Source organism: Thermobia domestica, chromosome 2 (genome assembly GCF_964235325.1).
Source record: "Thermobia domestica chromosome 2, izTheDome1.hap1.1, whole genome shotgun sequence".
NCBI classification, from domain to species: domain Eukaryota; kingdom Metazoa; phylum Arthropoda; class Insecta; order Zygentoma; family Lepismatidae; genus Thermobia; species Thermobia domestica.
The window spans coordinates 340,092,460-340,119,698 of NC_137455.1; the positions used below are offsets into that span (position 1 = coordinate 340,092,460).

At 35.7% G+C, this 27,239-nt stretch overlaps 1 protein-coding gene across 1 annotated transcript in view; it reads left to right on the forward strand.

The window, feature by feature from the left end:
* Positions 1-27,239, forward strand: part of LOC145678735 (C3 and PZP-like alpha-2-macroglobulin domain-containing protein 8) — a 1,617,316-nt gene that overhangs the window by 1,286,242 nt on the left and 303,835 nt on the right. Inside the window, exon 14 of the mRNA XM_081749186.1 lies at positions 19,232-19,382. Coding sequence (XP_081605312.1) covers positions 19,232-19,382 — 151 coding nt within the window. The remainder of the gene's footprint in view (positions 1-19,231; positions 19,383-27,239) is intronic.

Sequence of the window (27,239 nt, forward strand, 5' to 3'; positions counted from 1 at the left end):
ATTCTACTCTCTCTTTTTGTCACGCTTTCCACCTTAAAAAAGAAACCTGCGAGAGATCCTGATTATCAGCGTTTTTTCCAAATCTTTCGTCTTTGATACCTTCATTTTCGCTTTATAAGATTACTCAAGCCCGAAACTTTACTAGAAAGAATATACCCTACTCCAGATATAACCATTGATGTTGCTGTTTTCTGTTAAGGCACTCTTTTTTCTCTGTATTATGTTCAAAGTTTTACAGGGTGCTGAGAGAAAGTCATAGTAGGAGAACAAAATTGATAAAGTTGCACGGAAAATGAATCCGTAGGAAATTCATTGCCAAAAGAAGCAACAGCTGTTCTCTGTAAATCCTTGCATCTAAGACTTCGAAAAGTACATATGTTGGTCGCCATATTGGATTAAAAATGGCAGATCCAAAATTCATATAATACTTTAATTGATATATTGACATGTGTGAATAGAAAATTAAAGATTGAAAGATCTACAATCCATTAAAAACTAAGAAAATATATAATATAAAAACATTTGAGGCCAATGAAGGTGAAGGTGCAATATCAAAGATTTATATTATAATTTATTTCATGTCTTAGCGAAGATGATACTCCATTTACTATCGTTGGGTTTTGTCCAATTCTGCCAGCACCAACTTCAGTTTGTGACACAATTAGATCAGCTATAATGAGATGTAAGTTGATTTCACAACATTTGAGCCAGCAGCACACTGTTATAACATTTGATCAGGTTCTTTACTGTAAAACAAATGAGTTGGTAGTTTCGGATATAGAGGAAACCTGTGGCGTGATAATTAGACTTGGTGGATTTCACATGATTTTGGTGTACTTGTCAGCTCTATGCCATCAGTTTGCTGGTTCAGGACTGGAAAGCTGTTGGATTGAAAGTGGAATTTTCTCAGACGTCATATCGTCAAATATAATAAAAGGTAAACTGTATAACCATGCAATCAGAGATCACAAACTTACCTTTGAAGCTATTTGGCATATATTGATTAATGAATTTGTGGATTGGGTGAACAATTCAGATGGAGGATGCGAATATGATGTAGAAGAATATACATTAAGAATTGCTACAGCTTTCAAAACAATGCAGATTATGAACAAGTCAGATGCACAGTGAAGAAGTTAGCGTGTAATATTCCTGCATTTGAAACAAAATACAGGAATTCGTAGATGAGCATGTAAATCAGTTAACGTTTAGATTCTGGTAGCCCTATTTGAAAGCAGTGAATACATTCCTCAGCTTTATAAGAGCTGAACGTGAGAGAAACTTTCACAAGCACTCAGAAGCTTTCAAAAATATGCTGCCTTTGATTGCTGCTCATAACCATACAACCTTCACCAAATGGGATCCAGTGTACCTTACACGCATGCGAGATTTGCCACACTTTGCCCCAGAAATTTATGCAGAGTTCACAGATCTTCATTTTGGTGTCAAAAGAAGTAAGTTGTCGTTTGTAAAGATAGCAACTGATCAAGCCATTGAACATATGAAAAAGATTTCAAGGTAGTAAATGGCATAATAAATATTACTTGAAATGAATATGCCAGATAGCGATGGGAACTCAGTTACAATGAACTTAGACATCTGGCCAAAGCGATAAATCAGATCTTTCAAGATTGACATTCAAACAGCGTTCATCCACAATGTAAAAAAAAAAAGAACAACTTGTGAACTTCCAACTGTTTTGTGATATCAACAATGATTTGAGGGTAATATTAACAGAAGATGTAATCTCTGAAGATACTTCACACGCCTGCTTCCTGAATCCCAAGTTAATCTGTTTGAGACTATACCCAAATCAAACCAAAAAACATTTAAAGACATAACGTCACAACGAAGTAAGACATCTGGAGTCTGTCACACAAGTTAATCAGCAACTAATTACATACATAGCCCAATGTCCAAGTGTTGATTCTCAATTTCTCCTAAATATGAGTTGTTTGAATATCCTCCAGTCTTGTTCAGATCGGATTTTTCACCTATCATTGGTTATAATGCTGCTCTATTTTTGCTTCTGACACAGGTTACAGTAGCCACTGCAAACAAAAAGAATCTTCAGGGCTCAGTAGCACTGATTATTGATGGTATGGCTTGTGTACACAAGGTTGGTATACCAAAGAGTGGTAAAACTTTTGGAGACCTTGCAGACTCTTTTACTGAACCTATTTTTTCCAATTATTCACCAACATTTACTAGGATTGGTGTTGTTTTCGATAAACATGTCTCTCCGTCTATTAAATCAAGTACAAGAAATTTTAGATCTGGAAACGCTTTACCCATTAGAAGGATTATTCAAGACAGAGGCACGCCACTTCCAGCAACATCGAGGCATTTTATGGCGCTGCCGCAGAACAAAGAGAACCTTATTCATTTTCTCAGTGAGAAATTTATTAAACATTCAAAAAGATTACCAGAGAACAAAGTACAAACTAGGGCTTTTTCATCTGATAAAGCAGTGCACTCTGGTAAAGCAGTGCAGCCGGAGACATCCCGGACCTACATTCAGATCAAGAAGAAGCAGACACAATGATGTTGTTGCATGGAAAACAAGCTTTAGATGAAGGAGTTACATCGCTGCTCTTTTCTAGCGACAATACAGATGTATTCGTCCCTCTTGTGTAGCATAATTTATGTTCTCGCGTATGGATGAAGAGAAGCAACCCAACTAGATTAATATCAATCAATAAGATTATGTCAGATATGCCATGGTGTGGTATACGGTCCTCTTTGCTTTCATTTCATAACACTACAGGCTGTAATACAACCAGTCAAATAAGTAAGCATGAGAAGAAGTCAGCTTGGAAAGTATATAAAGGCAACTATGAATTACTGACATCTGTGGGACTGGAAAACGAAGTGGCTTCTGATATGTTCAAAGAGCTGAATACTTCGTTGTCCTTCTTTTCCACTCCAAACCCACTGTATCCGAAGTAAATCATCTTAGGTTGAAGCTATTTCATCAGGGATTGTTCAACAACTGCCCCCAACAGAAGACGCTTTATGCCAGCATGTCAATGGTGCAAACTATCAAACGATCGTTTGGAAAAGCACTTCAACAACATCAAAAGCTTCCAATACGCACAGATTGCGGTTGGCAAACGAAAGTGACATCGTACCTACCAATTACGACAACGTATCCACTAGTTCCTACAGAGTATTTGCGTATCGAGAATGTAAATCATAATCTTGTTCGTGTAAATATGCAGGACGTTCATGCTCTCTAGTATGTGGCTGTTATAATCAAGTGTGCTGTAATGAGTATACATCTCAAGACAGGGGCGGATACAGTTTGGAGCTCTTTAAAGTAGCTCTAAGTAGCTCAACCCATCGCCCCTCCCAGAAGTCCGTTCTGGATCCGCCACTGTCTCAAGACAACTTATCAGACTCAGAAACTGAAGTGAGTGATGAAGAATCGTACTGACTATAGAGACTATAGATGACACTGCGAGTCTTTTCGTTTTACAACTACAGGTATAGAGTTAACTTCCAGTCCGCTTTCATGTAATGCATTCGATTGAAATTGTTTTAAATTTAAAGTATTAACACAACACAGTAAGATGACCTAACAGCCTTGACCTTAAACAGAAAAAAATGGCTTAAACAATGTATACAAGTATTTTATTTACATTTATGCATCATAAGCTTTCATTTGATACTCCACATGACTACATTCTAATTAACTTGTAACACGTAATTTGCCATTACTTACGCCATCTTTGAACCAATATGAAGGCCAACCTACCAATTGCCGAGGTTGGCAATATTACTTTTTTAGCTCTCCGTACCATTGTCTATCAAGATAAAATAGTTACTACTTTTGGCAATGGCAATCCTACGGGGTGACATACCGGTGTATTTCTATATTTTGTTACCCTACTATAAATTTTCCTTTCTTTGTTATTAGTTTCTCCGGCAACAGCTATTTTCTTGTAATATGACTCCCACTAACACTTATAATCAGTGATAGGCATACCAGATCCGGTTACTTCGTGTTACCAAATTTTCACCAGATTTAGCACTTTTTACTATAAGTTCTATAAGTTCATGAATATTTAAATACCTATCATATCTCCTTAAATTTCTACTAATAACCCGAAATCGCATGCCATAGAGCTATACCTTCATAAAAATAAAACTTCTATTTTGTTCAATTTATGTACACTCATGTCCAAAATGATTGTCGCATATCTATAACTGTCTTCTTCTAAGAAAATGAAATAATAATGATTTTGCAGGGTACTTTTAATACTGATACTATGTGTATAATTGGGAAATTTATATTTGTGGTAAATTCATAGGAAAAGAATTATAAATACGAAAATTAGAATGAGTAAAACAAAATGTTGCTAAAAGGACAAGAAAGTTTTATTTTCGTTTTATTGTTCTTATTTACTGCTCTTTTGACATGAAATTTGCCACATACATGTCTTTGCCGGTTATACACATAATAACATTATAAGAAATACCCGGGGAATTATATTTCTACAACAACATATTTATAGACATGCGACAATAATTTTGGACATGAGTGTACATCAGTCAAAAGGAAGAAATATTTGCATAATGTTTGATTCTTGTTTGGTCCTGGACAATTAAATGAGTTTCTGCTGTGAAAACATTCCACAATGTCAGCATTTTTGTCGTGAAGTATGGCATACTTGCGCGAAGATAATAATAATAATACGTGCATTCTAAATAGCTTACCCACATAACATTCTGTTCTTTTTCGGTGAGACGACTTTTCCTGCATGCTCTATGTATATTATACCTTCATTACTCGGAGGCATGGTGGCTAAGTGGCTTATCTTTGGTGCGTGGGGTACTTAGTTCGGTCCCCAGCCAAGTAAATTGATGGTGGACAATATCGTGTCCATGTTTTTTCTTGAGGTACTATAGTTTCATTTCATATTCTCATTCCACCAACATGCACTTCACTTCGCGTTTCCCTTAGCTTAAAGGGCATAATCGTTGATCTTTAAACTGAAAGACTTCGGGTTTTATGCAAAGTCGTTTGACGTATGATTAGCGTCATACTAAAAGCCTGACATATGTTAGTCATACTCTTTAGTATGGCACTAATCGAGCTTCAGAATGACTCTGCATAGGGTCCTTCATTTCTTCATTACGCAATTTTCTACGAGATATTTCATATATTTGACTATAGTAAGTATGATTTCGGGGGGGGGGCTTAGGCCCGGAAACCCCCCTAAATACGCCACTGCTTATGTTTAAGTACGATACATATTGTATGCAGTATTCTTTTAAAAAAAAACATGCAATCACTACCCGCAATAGTGAACAATCAAGATTTACTAACCTAGATGGAATCGCCTACGGAGAGAATATACAATTGTAGCGCAAATGCAGCGATAAAATCAAGTATTCTAAAAATCACAGAAAAAGTATTTCTCGACCTGTCTTATGTAGGATACTTAGTGAAATCAGCGTTAAGAGCCAATAACACAGATTAATGTACTTACATCCTTGGAAACTCAATGCACAGTTCCGTGAACTCTGACTCAAATATGAACTGTAATATTTGTCGAAAATGTAGAATAATAATGGATACATGTTTTTATCCTTCTGTGAACGCTCAAAATACACAGTTCATCTAAATTAACTTGACCCATAGTTCATTACAATCACGTCTTCTCTAGTCTCAGAGTACGGACTGGCCTTTTTGTTCTTCTTGTTCGTTGTTAGGAGTTTAATGGCCTTTTCCAGTATTGATGGTGTGTAAGACATAGATCTACAGCTTAACGTGAGTTCCGAACTATATGAGCTTCCGGCAGAAATCGAACCTATTCAGGTAACAAACTCTTCTACGCTTGATGATTCATACTTTATCCTTTGAAAGGCTACACTGGGAAAATTAGATACCATCCGTTGTGTTTATTTGATAATATTTTTCTTGGTGTTTATCTTTGCACGATATTTAATGATAGTCACAGGAGTTGTTCTTAAAATAAGCGTATGATGTTGTCTCGGTTATTATAACAGTTTTTTTTATATTCGATTTATTGTAGTTTCTCATTATTCTCCTCTATGTGTTTGTTGATTTGTTTTTTGTTGTACATTTATCTTGACATAATTCTTGATCGTTTGTTTGATTAGATTTCTTATATCCTCCGTGACCGGCTTGTGCACTAATTGTTTATGGATCCTTGTAGTGCCACTTTGACTAACGTTACTCGAAATCCATGAAAGCTCGTCGTGATGCGGGCGTAGAAAGCAGTTAATTCCTCTAGTTCGGTAACTGTCGATCTTACATTTTCCGTTAAAAAAAAATTGTTGAGTATTTGAATAGCACCACATTTCCCACGTTTATAGAAAATAAGTTTTGTTTCTGCATGAAGAAGTAAGATGACCATACTGACAGCAGTCCTAGCAAGTTGTAGGTCGAGGAAAGCTTCTGGGTTATTTGGCTAAGAATCGATTTTTGTCGATGATGACTCTATGCTGTTATTTGTTGTGAATCTTTCGATGAGAGGCGACTCAATTATCTGGTTTACTGAGGATAACATTCTTAGGAATGTGCGAAAAGTTACTTGTTTAGCTAGAAAATTTTTTCTATCTTCAATTAATTTATCTTATAGGAGTTTCGGTTGTAACTCAAATGAATGTAATATTAAACTTCTTCATTGTTCGTAATTCCGTTTTCATATTAGTATTTACTTGTTAAAGGCAGTGTGATCACACCCAACAAAAATATTTGGCATTAACTTTTGCAGGAAAAAGTACTAGATCTGGGGAAAAAGTACTATAATTATATCTGCTCCCGTTTCACCTTATTTATGACATTTTACGATGTTAATATCTATTTATTAGACAGATTCCGGCAGCTTCCTCCTCCCCTGAGAATGGGGAAGTGACTCCCCCACATTCTTGAAAGAACCACCAATTTCATTTTTTAAAGTCAAAATTCGATGCAAACTTTGCAAACCACTTACGCCCGCAATTTTCATTTTTACACCCCCAAACTAAGAATCTCTGCTTAATTATCGTATTAGAACTCGCTGTAAGAAACACTAAAGTAACGCAAGTATGACAAATACAGAGGATGTCGGGGTAAAACAAGAAATCTTATAAAATGGATTTATTGAGAAAATCGAGTTTTTATTCTTTAATAGCCTACTATTTAAATGGATCACCAAATATGTAATATTGTTTACTGTGGTCATTTATTAGTTTTCCCTTCGTTCTTTGGCACTTTTGTACTTCCTATTTTCCGCAATAGAATAAACTTAAGTTACATCACAAAATCGATAGAAATGGATCTGTTTCCTCCCGACATCCTTCACAGTGAAATTTTCGTCCATTGCCAGATTTTCATGAGATTTCTTTTTCTCTCCCAAATGTATTTATGAGAGAAGAAGGAGAAAAGTACTTGATGTAATGGTGAATGTACTAGAACACTAACATTTTATAAAATATACTAGATTTGGTACGAATGTACTAGTGTTGCTCACACTGGTTAGACATAAAGATATATCTGAAAATGCTGTTTTATGCATTTCTTGTTAATAATAATAATAAACAAAGCATTTCATTCCCATCCGTAGATGGGCGGGTCGTAGAAGGTTACGCCTTCTCTCTGGCCAGAGTAATAGTGATGCAATAAATATAGATGGTCAGTAGGATACAATTCAAGTTGGCGGGTATGGTATTCAGCCTTTGTGGCCAGCTGGATTGAAAAGTATGATGGGGTTTGCTACGGTAGGCGATTGAACATTCAAATAATTGCAGTTTAGGAAGGATAGATGGACATTTCTTGTTTAAAAAATACAAGTTTTATGAAAGGCTATATTTGATTAGTAAATTGCAGATTTTATTTTACTTTTAATTACTATATTCTATAATCCTTACTTGTTACTTCTAAGGATTTCACTTTAATGCAATTTAATAACTGGTAAATAATCCTGAATTCACTGCTACCGAAACTGAAAACAATTTACTCTTATGCCCGGTCGCACCAACCGAGGAATAATCTGTGGATAGGGATTAAACTAAAGTTAATCATTGAAGTGAGGATGTGTTGCACCAACACTGATCTGAAGATTATATTGCCAAATCGTCGAATTAAGATTAGCCATCGAAAACGGGAGTTTAATCCTTGATAACGTCGTGATCAGGTGTGAGTAGAGTGAATATGCTTGCAAAAGATTTGGATATTTTAGATGAATCTGAAGTGCTCGAACAGATAGAATATGCTATCCGACCTAGAAGAATAATGAGACAGGGAAAATCCTTTTGAGTACTTCAACGATGATGCATTTTGTAATCGTTTTCTCCTGTCGAAGTACTCTGTTTTGTTGCAGGATTGTTTGCAGAAAATTATATCAATAATTTGGCTGTTTATATGGTTATTTATGTGGATATAAATAGTGTTACTGTGCTTATTTCAACTGTTCCTAAAGCAAGAAAGTGATATTTGTATCAATAAATATCTGTCATTACTACAATGGACCGATTAAAGTAGCATACTTGCACTAATTCATTATATTCATTGACTTATTTATTATAGTTTGTGAATTGAAGAAGTGTAGTTTTTAGTGCCTACCTGTAGAGTTGAACATAGGTTAAAGTTACCTCTCTTGGGGTCAATTATATTATAGGTTAAATTTACCTCTCTTGGGGTCAATTATATTTTATGGTATACACTGCAACATTCGTTCATTTAACAGGTCTATTGGCATTTTAAATCTTTACAATTTTGGCTTATTTGGGTTGAATATGCCCTTGTATATTAAATACTACAGAAATAAGTGTGAAAAGAAAAGTAATAAACCGAAGCAGAAAATTGGAACATTAATTTTGTATGTCATAAACTAGAATTGCTCCCATCCTTACATTAAATCTGCTAGCATGTTCTGCAAATTTTACAATAAAAACTATTAATTGCTGCCATCGTGCTTCTACCAATAATCGTGCCTCTATACTTGATGTGTATATATATTTTTAAAAAATGTAAGCAAATTTTCATTAGAATTTCCGGTGCACATTTACTGCACGGATCCATAGATTTGTAAAATTTACAGAACAAATTTGTAATAATATTTTAACAGACTAATGTATTACTAATCGAAATATGTTTTCTTCTTACCTGAAGACATCCCAAATACATAGCTACGTAAAAATATATTAATGAAAGTTGAACCTGTTATTCGCGGACTTGGCAAGGTTCTAGATTACTGATCCCCCTTCCCATTGATCAGTAATAAAGACAGAAATCAACGTGCCGTGCGGGGCTCTAACCCGCCTTCACTTGCTAACGCTCGCTCGGCAGTACTGTGTAAATTAAGAGGACCAGTAATCTAGAACGTTCCCCGGTTCCTATAAGGTAGCTATTAATCATAGTATATGAAGTAAAGTATCTGAAGACAATGTGCTAATTCATGCTGCGCAACGACAAATGTCTGAGCTTAAGAGGTTCACATAATTGTGAAATTTACGTCAGTAATGTGTTATGTTAATTTGAGCATTTGTGCTGTATCGCCGGACTACACGAAAATCGAAAAAAAAAACATTTCGTTAGATTAGATTAGGTAACATATTAGGTTAGTGTTAAGTTTAGAGTTACCGCTCCGTTTTTTTATATAAAAATTAGGAAAATTTACAGGAGAAATGCGGTAAGAAATGATGATTGAGAGTTTTTATGAGTTGTTTAGGTATGAAAAGTTATGTTTAATACGAGAAAATATACGTGGAAGTGGGTACTATTTGCAAGACGCGGAAGGTTCGATGATTCAGCAGCGTGCCCATTTTATGCTCCTGCTCTTACTACTACTACTGTTTATAGTATGGATCCGGATAGTAAAACTGCACGTTTTGATATTTTTACTGCTTTTTTGTAGGTATGAGACTGGAGGAGCAACTCTAAACTTAAGCATTAGGTTAGGTTAGGTTGAGTTACAAGTCAATTATCTAGAAAACAGATACGTATAAACTTTTACAGCTTGGAATAAAAAATCATTATATTCGTATAAATATGGAGTCCGGATATAGGTATGGCATAAAAACTACAGTGCAAAAAACATAAAACAATTTGTGCTAGGTGGCCACTATAAAGCACAAGTGCTACCTACCCAGTCGGGGCAGGGCGAAGCTAGTGGACCCACACGATAGCACAGAAGTATATGAAAGGAGCGTTCGCGGAGCGGCGTGTGCGCGCGCAAGCGATGGTAGTGAAAACATGTGAATTTTGGTAATGATACGAGTTTCAATAGCACTTGTCATGGGTTCATACTAATAACTATCTGCACTGTTTGCAGAAACACATTGTCGTAGTGGCCACCTGGCAGGTTAGGTTGGTTAACTTACATTTAGTTAGAATATAATTTGATAAAACTCAAATATGAGTGTCTGACACATACGCACCATTTCCACCAGGGTTGGCACAAACCATGGTTTTTATTAAAAAAAAAACCAAAAAACCGTTTTTTTTTGTTTAAACCAGGTTTTTATGGTTTAAATTATTTGCTCTATATATTCATATCATATATGGACAGAAATAAGTTTGTTTCGCCTTGATGTTATTATGCAACAACCGGGTTATGCTGGAAGGGGTCACATAAGCTTAAAGCGGAATAAAAACCGCTTCTCGAGTTACATCCGAGAGAAATTGTCCTCCATTTGAACTCAGAACCAGAACTAATTGGCCACAAATGTGATACGTCTGCCGACTCACTCACGAAGGAATCCTGATTTAAAAAAATACGTTGTACTGATCTTTACATGCTTCTTAATATAACTGTCAAGAGTCATTTCAGAAGGACAAAAAGATAAACAGTTGCACAAGTGAAACCATTACACAGAATTACATATGAACAATTTCAAAGTACTACGGGCTACAGAAGAACTAATTTAGTTCAAGTTAGTAACAACGACTTTTATTGGTCCAAATTAAAGAAATACACCGACTTAATCTGCATATCAATAAGAAAGGTGAATAAAGATACGAATTATTTGAGTCCACTTTGGCTCAAACTCATTTATACATAAATAGATACCAAAGATACTTATTTAACTAAATGCCTCTCGTGGGGTCTGTATGACCCCCCCCCCACACACAAAAAGTACGGCATTTTCGATGTATTTTATCAATAGTAAACATTGAAACGAAACAATATTTAGAATTTTTCTTCGATTGCAATTACATTACAATAATAACAACTACAAAAGAATCACAAAATAAACATTTATAAACTTGTAAAAAAAAAAAAGTTGCTTTTGTAGTATAATCTTTTTGAGTAATGAATGGGGACTTTAGGTCTGAATATAATACGAATAATATACGGGAGTGAAACGTGATAACCCACAAATGTGTGTTCATCAAGATTTTACGAACATTTACACTTTTACGAACATTTTTTTGTTTTTTGGTTTAAACCAGTTTTTTTTTTTTTTTTTTTTGAAAAAACAGCTGGTTTAAACCTTGGTTTAAACCAGCCAACCCTGATTTCCACACTGCCTTATCAGCCACTAAATCATAGCAAGTGTACCTATCCGCCAAATAGTCCCTTCCGCCTACATATATAATGTCGCTTACATCGAAAACAACCAACAACAGACACTTCCTTAACGTCAACTTTTCCCATCACATGACTTTCAATCGGGAAATTTCCTAAAACTGGTTCGGCGATACGGCACGTAACCCTTAATTTGGAACACAAATATACAGGCAATAAAAAAATCGGGATATTATCTATAACGTTTTTAGTAACGAACAAATACATTATTCAACATATAAGGTAATTTGATGCCATATATAGTGTTTGCACTATCCTCGTTTATATCTATACCCACCTTCGCTAACGTACACCCTCGCTACCGATCGGGTCACTCCTCTGCGCTCCTACCGTAACTTGCTTAGATAGCATTCATGCTTTTAGTGACCATCTAGCAAGAGTTGGTTAGTGTATTTTGCGCAATAGTTCTTATCGTATACATACACTGAAGTTCCCCTAAAAGGAATCTGTACAAGGGAATGCAAGTCCTCAACCAAGAATGATTATTTAAGATACAAAAAGTCGATTTACTGAAAAAGAAGTATATATATATATATATATATGCAAGAAATTTGTGCTGGATCCATACGTAAATCTGCACCGCATCGCCAATTGGTAACATTATGCAAACTACTACTAAAATAACCTTTATTTTATAAAGATAACCATATTTATGTACACCAGTGCTACTTTCTGGAATGAAGTATAACCAACTGGCGAAGCAAATTTAAACTTAAACATTTTTTTTTCAGCGGAACTGGCGAGGCGATGTAGATGTAAATCTATATCAAAATTTGGATTTTAAAAAGGTGGTCCGAACAGAGTCGTGGGGGGTGAGACGGGGACATATAACCTCATTGTTGATATTCTCATTATTTCCCCACTTATACTCATATAACTGTTAAATACAGTGTGATGGTGAGACACAGCAATATGATGAGTTAACCTAACCTAACCTTTCCTACTCTGCACTACACTTCAAAATAATGGCCTAAATATTGATTGTAAGGTAACCTAACTTACTCTACCCTATATTTGAATCGCTCACCTGTGGTGCGTGGGGTCCCTTGTTCGATTGCAGGCCAAGTAAATTTGTTTTGGACAAGATCGTGTCAGTGGGTTTTCTCAGGGTACTCCTGTTTCCTTCAATTCTCATTCCACCAATTCTTCTATCATTCACTTGTCTTCCTTAGCCTAAATGGCATAAACGTGGGACGTTAAACTTAAAGATTTCATTTCATTTTTCTGCCCTACATTTTAAAATAGTGATTAAACATTGAGCTAACGTTACCTAACCTACTCTACCCTACCCTACATTTGAAAAAATTGGCAAAGCATTGAGCTATCGTAATCTAACTTACCCTACGCTACCGTATTCTACCCTAATATTCTCTACTTCTCCCGATCCTATCCTATACTCTGTGCAAATACCGAACGTTGGATTTTAAACAAGACGGTATTTGTGTGAAGCTTAGCGTAGTTTGTAGTCAAAAATTATTTAAGAAAAATGAACTACCCACCCTTACTTGAAAATGTCTCTTAACAGCCGGATAAAGGAGTTTGATGTGCTAGAACAAAGCTATTCTTCTATTTTTTTATTTTTTTTTTAATTTTTATTTTTTTAATATTTGGACCCTAGATACCTATATTTGATTTGGTTTGGAGTTTAGCATCCCTTTCAGCAGCGAGGCCATATAAGATGCGGTCCTAAAGGAATATCAGGAACAGCTTCTTTTTAGTATTTGATATGACTTTCTTTATTTTATTATTTTTTGTTAAAGGATATGTTCGTCCAAAAGCATTAAAACATATTTGCTTTCCCGAGCAGTCAATTTCACCCGCTTTCTTCCCATATCTAGTACAAAAGTTACCACATGCTACGCGAATCAGTTTTCAGTTGTTACTGCACTGTTTTAGCCAATCAAATGCATGATATCGCATGACGTCATGTCATAAACGTCATAGTTTTATACAGCTTCCGATTACTTGTGGATAAGTTAATCCTTTCTCACAAACTGTTGGTGCAACGATGTAAGATTCATATCCAAAGATAAAAATAATCAGTAGATTATCTTATCCGATCTTAATCTTCGGTTGGTGCAACCGGGCATTAATGATTTAGTAAGCATCTTAACTACAATTTTGACCTCTGTTGACATTGATAAGAACTATTTCAAATGTTGGAACTAAGATTAATCATAACTAATATTAGTTTCTTGATAAAAACGTGTACGTTAATCTAGATTTACTGGATCACAAAATAAGGTATCGCCAAAGTTTTGCTTGATTTCTTTCAGATCATTACTTAATATCATTTATACATATCATCATAAAAAGTTTGTAAATGCATTTAAAAACTACACGATATTCCACAATTAACTTCAAACTCTATTATAATACCAACGTTTTCAAATTACTAGACTCACTCTCGAAAAATGCAAAATTGATGTAGGAATCCTAATTTCAGAGTTCTAGAACATTTAATTTAGTGGTTAAACTACCATCCTTCATCTGTTTACTGTACAGTTGAAGTGGTGATATCACCGTTGAACAGCAGATGGTATTAGTGAGGGGGGGGGGGTGAATTCTGAAAGTGATGTTTCAGTTGTAGATAGCTATAGTGGTTCCTATCAACAAGATACAGTGTTGTGGTTGCTGTCGTAAGAAGTTAACGACATTCAAAGCGTTCAACAGTTCGAATGGGCCAGTTTAAAATGATCGTGACGTGTTTCGTGTATCCAGGCACGTAGCCAAGGGGGGATCCGGGGGGTCCGGACCCCCCCCCTTCGAGACCAGAAATGAAAAAAATTAAGGAAGGATAAAACAAAAAGAAATGACAAAAAGAAGGATCAGCTTAAAAATTAAAAAGAAAACTACAGAAAGCTTTTGCTTACTCTTTCTTATGAGGAGATTTGTATTACTTGCAATATGGTGGCGAGGTAAGCGAGGTATTCTGGAAGAGTCAGGGAATTCGAAATTTCAAGAAAAGTTATGTAATTCTCAGCATTCCTGCTACTAGTCAGTAAAATTTCAAGCTTTCAAAAGCATAAGTGCCGTTGTGTAACAGTGTGGACATTTTTAATCATAACTTTTCGTCATCGCATCCTTACAGTATCAAACATGTTATTTCAAGGACAATTTTCTGTTGCTCTTTTAACCTGTCATTTGGAATTGGCAGTAGTTGACGGAATAACAAAAACAAAAAATTATGTTGAAAAAAGTTCTGTTAGCATTTGATTCAACAGAGAAAGGAACGCATATATTGTTAAACTAGTTGAATATACACATGCCTCGTACAGGGGCTGTATTTGGAAGTCAACGCCTGTGGGAGTATCACCATTGATCTCAGCGACCGCGAAAACTATGGATTTGATACTAATATCGGTCATTTTGGGCTATTTTTTACATGTCTCGGTTTCCACCTCCCGCTGACTCCCGGCCCACATACTTGCAAGTCACCGCTAACGGAAGTATCATCATTGATTTCAGCGACCGCGAAAACTATGGATTTGACACTAATATCGGTCATTTTGGATTACTTTTATATGTCTTGGTATCTCACCCCCATTTCGGTGACCACCGACCTGGAGCCCAATAGCGTGAATTTGGAAGTTAATGCGACTGGAGTTTCACCATTGATTTCAGCGACCGCGAAAATATTAATTCGACACTAATAGCTCAAGTGGTAGAGCGTTGGCTTCGCATCCGGGAGGTCGTGGCTTCGAATCCCGCTGCCTACCATCCTGACTGAGGTTTTCCAGGGTTTCCCTCAGTCCTACTAGAAATGCCGGGATGGCACCTACTAAACAGGTCCTGGGCGATACCTTTCCAAATCCTTTCCATTGTTAATGTTGTTTGATATTCAATGTAAAAATGGACTCTGAGCTGTATCTGGTGATTGGTAAATAAATAAATATCGATCATTTTCTACTACTTTTACATGTCCCGGTAAACGCCCCTTTGTGACCCCCCTGGTTCGAATTTCGACAAAACGTTTAACTCTGGTCTGGAGCCTGAACCAAGGTATTCGTGATTAAAATTTGGTTACTCTCGGTCAATTTGTCTGGTTCCAAAGCCGGTTCCGGTAAACGCCCCTCTGAGACTCCACTGTTTCAAAATTTGAAAAAAGCTTCGTCGTGATCTGGGTCCTGGGCCAAGGCACCCCTGACCAAAATTTGGTAACTCTCGGTCCACTCGTCTGGTCCCCAGGCCGCACAGACAGCCGAACACACAGACTCTTTATTTTATTTATATTAGAAGATAGTTTACAAGACAGTATTCAGTTGTACTTCTTATAATAATTGAGGTCATAACGAAAGGAAAATTTTTGTATTTGAATAAACAGGAGAAGGACGTAAATATTGCGAAATCTTTTTCAATACTTTTTTTTTATTATTTTGCTCGAAATTTATTCATAGTTTGTTATTAAAATACTTGCCAACATATCCTCATTTTATTGTCCTAACAAATCAATATATGTTGATAGTAAAGTAGTTTAGATTGATCGAGCTCCTGGGCCTTCAGAATTTCATGTCACCCTCCCCCCCCCCCCCCCGTTACGAAATCCTGGCTAAACGAACCAATATATTTTCCAGTAAAATTGTTTAGAGTGATCGAGCCCCTTTTGTGATGACTCAGTATTTCATGTCACGGACCCCCCCCCCCTTCACGAAATCCTGGCTACGTGCCTGGTGTATCAATCTTTTATTCTCTGTAGTCCTGTAATTGCAGCATAATGGGAAAAGCAAAAGACCTTTTTTCGCGTAAAATGGAAGTTAACAAAATACTTCTGGTGCAAATAAGATATACACGGCAATACATTGCTAGTAGAGTTGGGATAGATCAAAAATCTGTGAGCACAATCTCTGTTGAAATGAACAAGAGCCAAAATAGAGTTGGAAAATGTGGTCGAAAACCAAAGCTAAACTAAAAAGAAAACTAAAAAGATTGACTCTGAGAAACAGAAGTGCAACTTCTAATAGACTCAAACATAAAAGTGGCTGAGTACGGTGCAGACATTTAGCCTGAAAGTGTTGGAAGGATTCTTTGTGCCGACGAATAAAAGCACACGGTCAAGAAAGAAAACAAAAATTAGAGTCTACTCCAATCATGGCATAGAAACGCCTCGAATGGGCACGAAGCCTAGAATATTGGACTGTTGACGATTGGAGAATAGTGTGTGTCAGTGATGAATAATGTATTTTGTGTCTGGTGTATGTTCACAATTTGTGCGACAAGGGCCTGGGAGGAATTCAAGTTGGAATGTCTTTAATAAACCGTGAAGCACCCTACTTTAGTCAGGGTCTGTGGTATGATCACCGTCTTCGGGCCTGGAAGGCTGTATATAGTAGAGAGGACAATGAAGCACGAGCAATACCTACAAGTTCTTCAAGAAGAACAGCTTTCCCAGACTGCACTCCGGTTTGATGACATACAATTCATCTTTATGCATGATTGAGCCCCATGCCACCGGGCCAAATCTGTGCCAAATTATTCGAGGACAACGAAATTAGTGTTCTTCCGTAGCCAGGCACTAGTCCTGATACGTATGAAGCCGATTGAAAACTTTAGGAGCTTCACAAAAGAAAAGCTAGAGAAGAAGCACATTAGAACCAAACTTCAATTGATCAAGGAGATCAACAATTTGTGGTATCACAAAGCTGAAGAGGTGGCAAAATGTGCTAAACTCGTACCTAGGATGCCACAAAGGATAAAAGACTTAATAAAGAATAAGGGATTTCATAAGAAATATTAATCTTTGTGTGAGAGAGAATTTTCTTGTAAGTATTCCATTTCATTTTTTGTTTACAATTTGGATATACACACTTTATAGTAATTATATTTGAATGTTACGTACGCATTTATTTTATTGATATTGAAACGCATATGCCATACCCACTAGAAATTAGGACAGAGTTAGTAATTTGGACTAATATTGTAAGAACAGTAAAATATTCAGAACTGAATGTTGAGTCTAATAATTAGAACACGTCTGTAATTTAAATTTATGTCATAAACAATATTGGAATGTATTCCAAGAAACCAATGTACAGAAACAATTTCTTATTATATTGCAATTTCTGAGAAAATTACTTAACTATTAAATCACACAAACATTTTTTCAAACCAATATGGAAATTTTAAGTTCTTTAAACGAAGAAAAAAACTAAAGTAATTTTATACACAATTTTCCTGTCTTTTCAAGTCCAGAATGTCGGATTCTAAAACCAAACTAGATCCCCTTTTGACACCTAAAACCACACTAAGAGTATTTTATATAATTGTAATTCCTAAATTGCAAAACGTAGATATTATATAAATATGCCGTAAAATTCAGATTGTAAATAATTCTAATCATCTTTCCACATAATGTTATTTTGTGCTCCCTAGGAAGAAACCATGGACTTATGAAATCCATTAGTAATATTACTTAATCCATTATTAAAACTAGTGTTTGAAATGGTACTTACATTATAGTATAATTGTTTCTAATCCTTTAGTTACCATTGGCCAAATAGTTGAATGTTTTGTGCGGGGTTGTATGTATTTAGGGGATTTCTAGTGATGATAGAGAGGAATGTAATGATTTGACTCACCAATTTACAAAACTGAAGAGATAGGATCCATTTAGTTGTAGTGCGACATTTTAAAATTTGAATTTCAACTAGCTCTGAATTTTGTACATTTTCTGTACCACTGACAACAATTCTAATATTTAAATAAACGAGGGAGGGTCATTTCAAATTTTAAATAGTACAAAATTCTGAGCTAGTTAAAAAATTCGAATTTCAAGATGTCGCACTACAACTAAATACACCCAACAAATTTTGAAATTTGTTATTTGAATGGTACAATTTTTTTCTTGGTGGTACAAAAAGGTACAAATATAGTACAAAATTCTGAGCTAGGTCAAATTCAAATATGAAGATGTCGCACTACAACTTAATATACTTGGGGAGATTTCGTATAAAATTTAAACTAAGAAGTTTATTATTGTCAAATAAGCAACAACGGTGGTACAAATCATATAAAATTAAGTAAACTTCATCGAATTGAACAATTGTGTGTTCTAAAAAATTGAAATTTCTAGATTAACGTCCCACAAATATGCCCTTTGGCCTAGATGAGAGGAAGGATCAGGGGCGAATTTAAAAGGTAAAATCTGAGGGGAGCTCCTAGAACCCAGACTATGATAATCATATCATGAGTTTACTATAAGCTTTTAAAAGTATATCAAAAATAGGTTAAATTATATTTGTCACTCAAAAAACTGAGGAGCCGAGACCCCCTTCTCCAGTCCCAGGCTAGATCCGCCACTGCGAAGGATTAACGAAAGTGAATAGTTACAGATGAATTTGGCGGAACGAAAATGTGGCAGAAAACGGAAAATCTCCTAGAAACATGGAAATGATGTTGCAAACCACAGGATTTGAACTAGAGACCCGTTGCTCCACAGGTAAGCTCTCTACCATAGATCCAGTATCCCCTATTGCGAGTTGTAATACCAAAATATTTAACTTGTTACTGTACAGTAATTTCAAATCGTTTTATATCCACCGAAAACTTTTTGGTTCCCCGATCAACGAATTTCAACATAATTTCCACCAAAATATTTTATAGTTAACAATGAGAAATATTACTACACTAAGTGTATTAAATGAAAAATATCAAATAAAAATACATGTAAGTTTTATTTATTCTTTTGTTAGATAACAGCACTTTTAGCATTAACTGAAGGAGCCCATTTCCTGAGCAATCGAGTTCTCTATCTCACTGAGAAGCTACGTCTTGGACCTCACGGAGCAACGTCGTTGGTGGTAAAAGTGGTAGTGACCCGGCCAGGACCTAAAAATATGACAGGTATATTTACTAATATGTTTAGATAAATTTGTTTTGTAATTTATGATCCACAAAGCAAAGTACAAATCATACCTTTAAATATGTCCTTAGTTATATCCGTTATGCTTCGTATTCAAACATTGTGACATGTGTATTGCAACCACCAGTGGCGTACGCAAGGGGGTTTCAAGGTTTAAACTTTCATTGAGCAAAATATTATGGAAAATATACACTTACTATGTAGTTTGTATCATATTTGGAGAGAACGATAAATTCAAGTTTTATTGTATTTTCTTCATTGCACTGTAGTACATACTACATTGCACTGTATTGGTCATGCCAGTCTGATTAGATTCCACATTCTTTGGTGTACTGCCTAGGGATGCGCACGAGACAAGATTTATGGCTGTCTCGAATTGAAAATGTACTGTAAAAGTGATGTCTCGACTCGAAAAATATATATTTTTCTATTGGAAGAGCCGTGTCTCGACTCGAATTTTGTCAGGAAAATCCTGTCTCGACTCGTCTCGTACGCATCTCTAATACTGCCGGGTTCAGTGGTAGAAAGCTATTGAATTGAACCTAGATATTCATTTCTGAATGAAATCCAGAACTTCAACACATGGAGTTTATTGTGGACCGAACCTCTGCCCAATACTTGTGATTTGTGGAAAGGACTCTTTTTTTTTTTAATGAGATCAGCAGAAGAAATAGAAGGCCAGAACATGACCAAATTTGGAGGTATGTACTAGAATTCTCTTTTAGTATGATGTAACGTTTACCAATGACTATATTTGCTATCAAAAAGGGGAAATAAACCCATATTATGAGAGCAAAAGCCTGAATTGAATACATGTGATCGTTCATTTGGACAAAGATAATTCATTGCAACATCATTAAAATGTTCTATCTCTAGCGACATTTACATCCTGACCCCTACATTTTACGTATTTATATCCTATGTATATGTATACACACAAACCAATCCCCCTTATGAAATGCTTAGTACGCCACTGCCAACTACTAGAAGATCAAAGATAAATCATAGACTATTTCAAATCGAAGGAAATTGTGTTTTTCATTCAAAAGAATGAATTGGTATTTTATTCATAACTAGGTTTTGCTATCTCATGTAAGGTATGGTGGCCAGATTTGCAGAATAAGCTCGCATAACTTGACTGTTCATCTAGGTATATAGTAAATATTATGTCGCTATTCATTGCAATGAGGAAGAAGTCCCTAGCTTTTCTAAATAACTATTTTGTTTATTTATTTACTCTTATTCGAACTTTAAGTCGACAACCTTTTAACATTTAACAGGAACTAGAATTAGGGCATTGATTGTTCCTTCAATGTTTTTCAAAACACTGTAGAAGTCCATACAAGAAACCACTAGTATACTATGCAAACATGCAAGTCAAAAACGGAGCGCCTTTCTTTTTATTTTATTTTTTAAAAGGAAATATTCGTCCTGTTTCCAATTTTTGGGACACTGGATGTTGAGAAATAGAGAAAATTTCATTAAAAATGGGAAGTCTGGTTACCGTAATGTAGGTCCTCTTTCACCCGGACATGTTCTTTTTCTAAGCCCCTGAGAGTGGTCCGGTGTTTCTGTGGTATAGGCAACTGCTCCTATTTTAAGGTCCGTGATATATACACAACTTTGTGCAAATTAATGGAATCAACGAATTTTGTGCTATAAATCATTATAGTCACATAAAACAGAAATTGCCGTACGCACAACTGAGTTTCACCATTTAATATGCGCAACTTTCTCGCGAATTAACATTTGTATTCTCTGTGGCGTTGGGTCCACATTTTTTTTTTAATTTTGCGTTGTCTGTAGTCTATCATTGTAGAACCACATTGTATGGAACCGAACTGAAACAAGTTTGTCTCTTGTTGTGCAATCCTCCCTCCTAATTTTATTCTTGCAAAAAGATCACAAATTTTTCGATCAGATTCATATCAGGTGAGGTTCCATGTCAGTCCAAAACGTTTACCTTGTTTACTTCGAAAAATTATTTGACTTGTTTTTAGATATGTGGCATGGTATCAAGTCTTGTTTCAAAAAATGACAGAGCCATTCTGTTGAAGATGTTGAGTTCTGTAACCACTCTGAACTGTAGCACATTAGATGTATTTGTTATTGTTCATAATCCCTTCAATAGGAACAAGTAATCCTAGCTCACTGCAGAAAAACATCCCTAATATCGTTTTTAGTGGATGTTCCATTATTTGTTGAATATGTTACAGTGTAATTAGCAAGATTGACCCCATATGTGCTATCAGCAATGTTCTATTAGCAAGATTAACCCCATACGTAGATGAAATTATTGGAGATTATCAGTGCGGATTTAGACGAAATCGATCAACTATCGACCAAATATTTACCAGTTGACAAATATTCGAAAAGAAGTGGGAGTACAATACCCAGGTACATCAACTATTTATTGATTTTAAAAAGGCTTACAACTCGGTTAGGAGAGGAACATTATACAACGTTCTTACAGAATTTGGAATACCGAAAAAGCTAATCAGATTAAGTAAGATATCTTTAAATGAATCCCAAAGTAAAGTCCTGGTAGGAATTTTTTTGTCCACGAGCTTTCACGTCGAGAATAGCCTGAAACAAGGAGATGCGTTCTCTCCATTATTATTCACTTTTGTTCTGGAATACGCTATAAGAAAAATGAAAGATTGCAACCAGGGCCTAGAGTTGAATGGGGTTTACCAACTTATGGCATACGCTGATGATGGAAATTTAATAGGGGATGATAGAAGAACAATAGAAAAAAATGCAGAAGTCTTATTAAACGATTGCAGGGATATGGGTTTAGAAGTAAATGCAGAGAAAACTAAAGACATGGGAGTTCGTCGGGATCGTAATACGGCAAATTATGGATGGATTAAAATATCGAATAATGCTTTTGATAAAGTGGATACTTTCAAATATCTAAGATCAATATTAACAGATGAAAACCATACTTACGGAGAAATTAAATGTCGACTAAGAGCAGGGAATTTGGGTTATTATTCAGTTCAAAATCTCTTGTCGTTGCGAATTCCGTCGAGGAATTTGAATCTTAAAATATATAAAACGATAATCATACCTGTTGTTCTGTATGGTTGCGAAACATGGCCGCTTACTCGGAAGGAAGAACATAGATTGAAAATATTTGAGAACAAGATACTGAGACAAATATTCGGACCCAAGAGAAACGGGAATGGGAAATGGCGGAAACTTCATATATAATGAGGAACTACATAATTTATACGGCTTACCCATCATTGTTAGGGTCATTAAGTCTAGGAGGCTCAGGTAGGCAGGTCATATAGCCAGGATGGAAGAAAGTAGGAACGCTTTCAAAATCTTAACTGGAAGACCAACCAGAAAACTACCATTAGGAAGACCTAGGCGCAGATGAGAGGACAATATTAAGATGGATCTTGCAGAAATAGGAATCCAAAGTAGAAACTAGATCCAATTGGCTAAGGATAGAAGTCAGTGGAGAGCTTTTGTGAACGCCGCATTGAACCTCCGGGTTCCATGGGTCATAAAGTTAGTTAGTTTAGTTACAGTGTAATGCTTTCGGGAAATGAGTTGAATCCGTACCTCTTGCACCAGATAGTGATTCTTCTCAGAGGGCTAGTATTTTTGTCCAATTTCTGTATTTTGTTACCCATTGGAGACATTTCTTCATCATGACCTTTGTCAATATTTTTCTTAGTTGGCGTCCTTGCGTCCAAAATACGTCGACGAATAGCTGAGTTATAAACGTGAGTTCATGCATGAACAAGATTTTTGTGAAAGTTAAAACGAATCTTCTGTAGCTAAATGTTATTTGCCAGTAACAAATAAGAGTCATTCTTAGCGGTCGTTGAATGTTTTCGACCGTTAGTTTCCTTGCATATCTGAAGAAACAAAACCAGTTTTATTCTTGAACTTAAAAAAATTATTTACGGCACTTTGGGTGACGACATACTTAGCAGCAATCTCTCTTTGAATTAAGGAAATGTTTGCGTTTTCTTATATTAATATCCATCTTGCATTATAAATATAAAACGCAACAGGAAATGAGAAAATGATGCTTCACATACCAAAGTGCACCCAAACTCATACACAAAAACATCTAACCACAATGCATCATCACCATGAGTATTGACGCAACTGAAAAACTTCCATACTCCACGGTCTTCCGCTAACCTCTTCGTTTTCATATATGAATGTTCTGTTTGAATAACATCCATTTTGTAGACTCCTTCGTCCTCTCTCTCTCTTTCCTGACACCATACCCTCTAACACGTCCTGCGTGATACCGTTCCTTCTTAGCCAATGTACCAACCAATTTCTCGTCTTCTTCCCAATAATATTTAAAACTGTTCATTTTCTCCCTCACCATTTCTAACACCTTCTCATTCGTTTTTCCCTCGACGCAACTAGTTCTCTCTATTCTTCTCCACAGCCACACTTCAAAAGCTTCCAGTCCTTCTTCTTCATATCTGCGTAATATCCATGTTTCTGCCCCATACGGTAAAATACTCTACACGAAACATTTTATGAGTCTTTTTTTCTCAATTCTTTATTCAAGGTTCCACAAAACAGACTTTTCTTCTTCCTAAAGGCTTCTTTCGCCATTCCTATATTTCACGTTCACACTTAATATCATCATTAATAATATTACTCAGGTATCAAAAACTAGTCCCCTGTTCTATTTTCTCCCATCCTATTTCTATATCTGACACCGACCGCTTTGTTCTGATCACCATGACTTTTGCTTTTCTAACATTTATTTTCATCTTATGTTCTTCACAGCCCTTCCTCAAGTTTGTAACATTTTATTGATTTTATTTTCAGATTTCTTCACAAGTGGCATATCATCTGCAAACCGTATACATGTAATCACTCTACTTCCTATCAAAAAGCTGTTTTGATTATGTAGGCTTATCTTTTGTAGATAGATATTAAATAATGTAGGCGAGAGACAGCATCCTTGTCGAAATCCCCTCCAACTACACTCTCCTCTATTATTTCCTCCCCTATTCTAAAACTTACTTTCTTGGTTCATATACAAGCTTTTTATGAGTCTTCGATCTTTCCATTCGCATCCAACTTTCTTTAGAACTTCCAACAATTCCCAATTCACACAACCAAAAGACTTTTCTACAACAATAAATACCAAATAAACTTCTTTCCCTTTTTCAATAAATCTTTCACCGATCACCCTTAATAATCCAATTGCATCTCTTGTGCCCTTGCCTCTCCTGACCGCGAACTGTTTCTTCTCAACTTTTTCATTTATTATTCCAACCTCCTGTTCAGTATTCGAAGTAAAGTAAAATTTTTGCTGTATGCAATAGGAGACTAATAGTTCTATAATCCTCACATCTCTTTAGGCTCGATTTCTTAGCCTTCGTTATCATGATTGTCTTCAGGAACTACAGTACGACTTCCTAGAAAGAGAAAAAGATTGTCAACTACAAGAGTGTGATTATGCTATAAATTGAAGTTTGAATCCATTAATTTGTACAAGCGTGTGTTTTAAAATTATTATTAAAGTTAATATTGTTACAATGTTCAATTTACAAAGAACAAAACACATCCAGTTATAAGTGCGAAGAAGAGAAAATTTGATATTTTCGTACTTATTTTTCTTAAAATTTGAGTTGTATGAATTATCTTTTCCCGCTATACCACTAAGAAATTTTTCAAGTAATTTGAATCTTTGGCTGCAAGGAAGCAAACTGTGCTCCACCTGACTTTCAAGATGTTTGTAAATTAGACCACGCGGAACACGAATCTGAATGAATTTTGAAATTCCGATTTCGGGAACTCGAGATAAGGGAAATTAAAGATTTTTATATGTATCTATACGAAAAAGAAACACGATTTTCTCTATGAGAAACACATTATATTCTGTGGGGTATATTTTAAGATAAAATGTAAGCACTTCTTGGCCGACTCGAGTCGTGTTCCTTGTTGAAAAGTGCGCACACAAACATACAATAATACAAACCGACACTACTCAGGTTTAATCCATTACATATCAAGCACTACACAAATTTAATACGTACATTACATATTAAGAACCGAGCAGATATATATCCATATTTGCTATCCTAACAATACGACTCATCGGTTACTTCCGGGTTATTCATAAAAGTTATTCAAATTCCTGCAATTTATGCGTTTTCAACTTTAGTTATAACAAACTGAGTAAAAAACACAAAACATTTAAGTATTCTAAAAGACACTAATAATGAAATAATTTTAGTAAAAGGAATTACAAACAATATCCACTGTGAAGCCAAAACTGACTCTACCAAAAATACTTATTTCTCTCTGCCATCTATGGAAGAAAACAGTGTATTAAATTACATTGTTGGTTAAATAAGTTACCCATTATGTTTCTTACATAACTACGTAAGACATTACGTTATATAATAATAATAATAATGTCATCAGTGGCGTATTTAGGGGGGGGGCTTCCGGGCTTAAGCCCCCCCCCGAAATCTTACTTACTATAGTAAAGTATATGAAATATCTTGCAGAATTTTTACATTTTCAGGCAAAGCCCCCCCCGAAAGTTAGCAAAGCCCCTCCCGAAACAAAATCGTAAATACGCCACTGAATGTCATTATGAGTAAATTACAATAAGAAAGTTGAAAATCATGTGGGATCCAGTTTGCTACCCTGGTCACATTATGTTCGGATATTTCGAGATCCGAAAGTTGGAATGTCAAAATTCTTTCAGGGTCTACAGATTTACAAAATATATGATAATCTGGTAGGTTCCAGTTTGCTTTCTTGGTCATTGCATGTTCGGGTATCTCGAGTTCCGGGTCGAAAGTTGGATCGTAAAATTTCCTTCAGATTCATGTTCCTCGTGGTCTAATTTATAAACTATATGAAAGTCAGGCGTGATCCAGATTACTTCCCTGCAGCCGAATGTTTTCTGTGTGAAATCTGAAAGTGTCCTCTCTTTTCAAAAGAAAGGAGTCATATGGAAACCTTATTTTCATACGGTCACTTCTGTTTAGATCTACCAGGGTGGACCTGGAACAATACATTATTAATATCTGTTAAACAACTATGTTAGTGACTGGCCCGTATCCAAGAGGGGTCTAGGGGGTCCGGGCCCCCTAAATTTTTGCTGCTCCCCCTAAAATTTTCACAGTATTATTGCAAATGAACTATACTATGGTGATGAATTATGATATGGCTTAAGTTTAGAGTTGTCCCTCCAGTCTGAAGGCGCCCTTGGACTTTGCAACATACCAAAAACAATGCTTAAAGTATTAAAAAATTTTACATTTCATGCAACTTCAATACTCCGTGGGCTTCACAAAAATTTAAAAGGTTTCCTTCATTATTTTTGCGCATTCGTTACACCTGTTCGCCATATTCGCCATATTTTAATACTACCATGCCACTGAAACCTTCCGCGAATGCTTCCGCATCTGGCAAATAGTATTTAACCTCCACATATCTTTTCTCGCATTAAACATAACTCTCTTGCAGAACTTACATTTCTAAACATCAAGTAAAAACTTCAAATGATCATTTCTTACCTCATTTCTCCTGTAAATTTTCCTGATTTTTATAAAAAGTGGAGGGGTAACTCTAAACTTAACCCTATGATATGGTTGGATCAGGCCTCTCCTAACTTCACCCGGGCCCCCCTACAATTTTGGGCTGGCTACCGACCTGGTAGGTGAGCTGATATTTTCAGAGAAGTATTTCTGAAGTGTTGGTGAAAAAGAATTCTTGTTAATTAGTTGATTTTATTAGGGATTAGGGTCTCTTTCAAAGTGGATTATATGTGACGTGGATTCCGAACTACATGAGCCTCTATTGTAAATATAACACAGGACTAT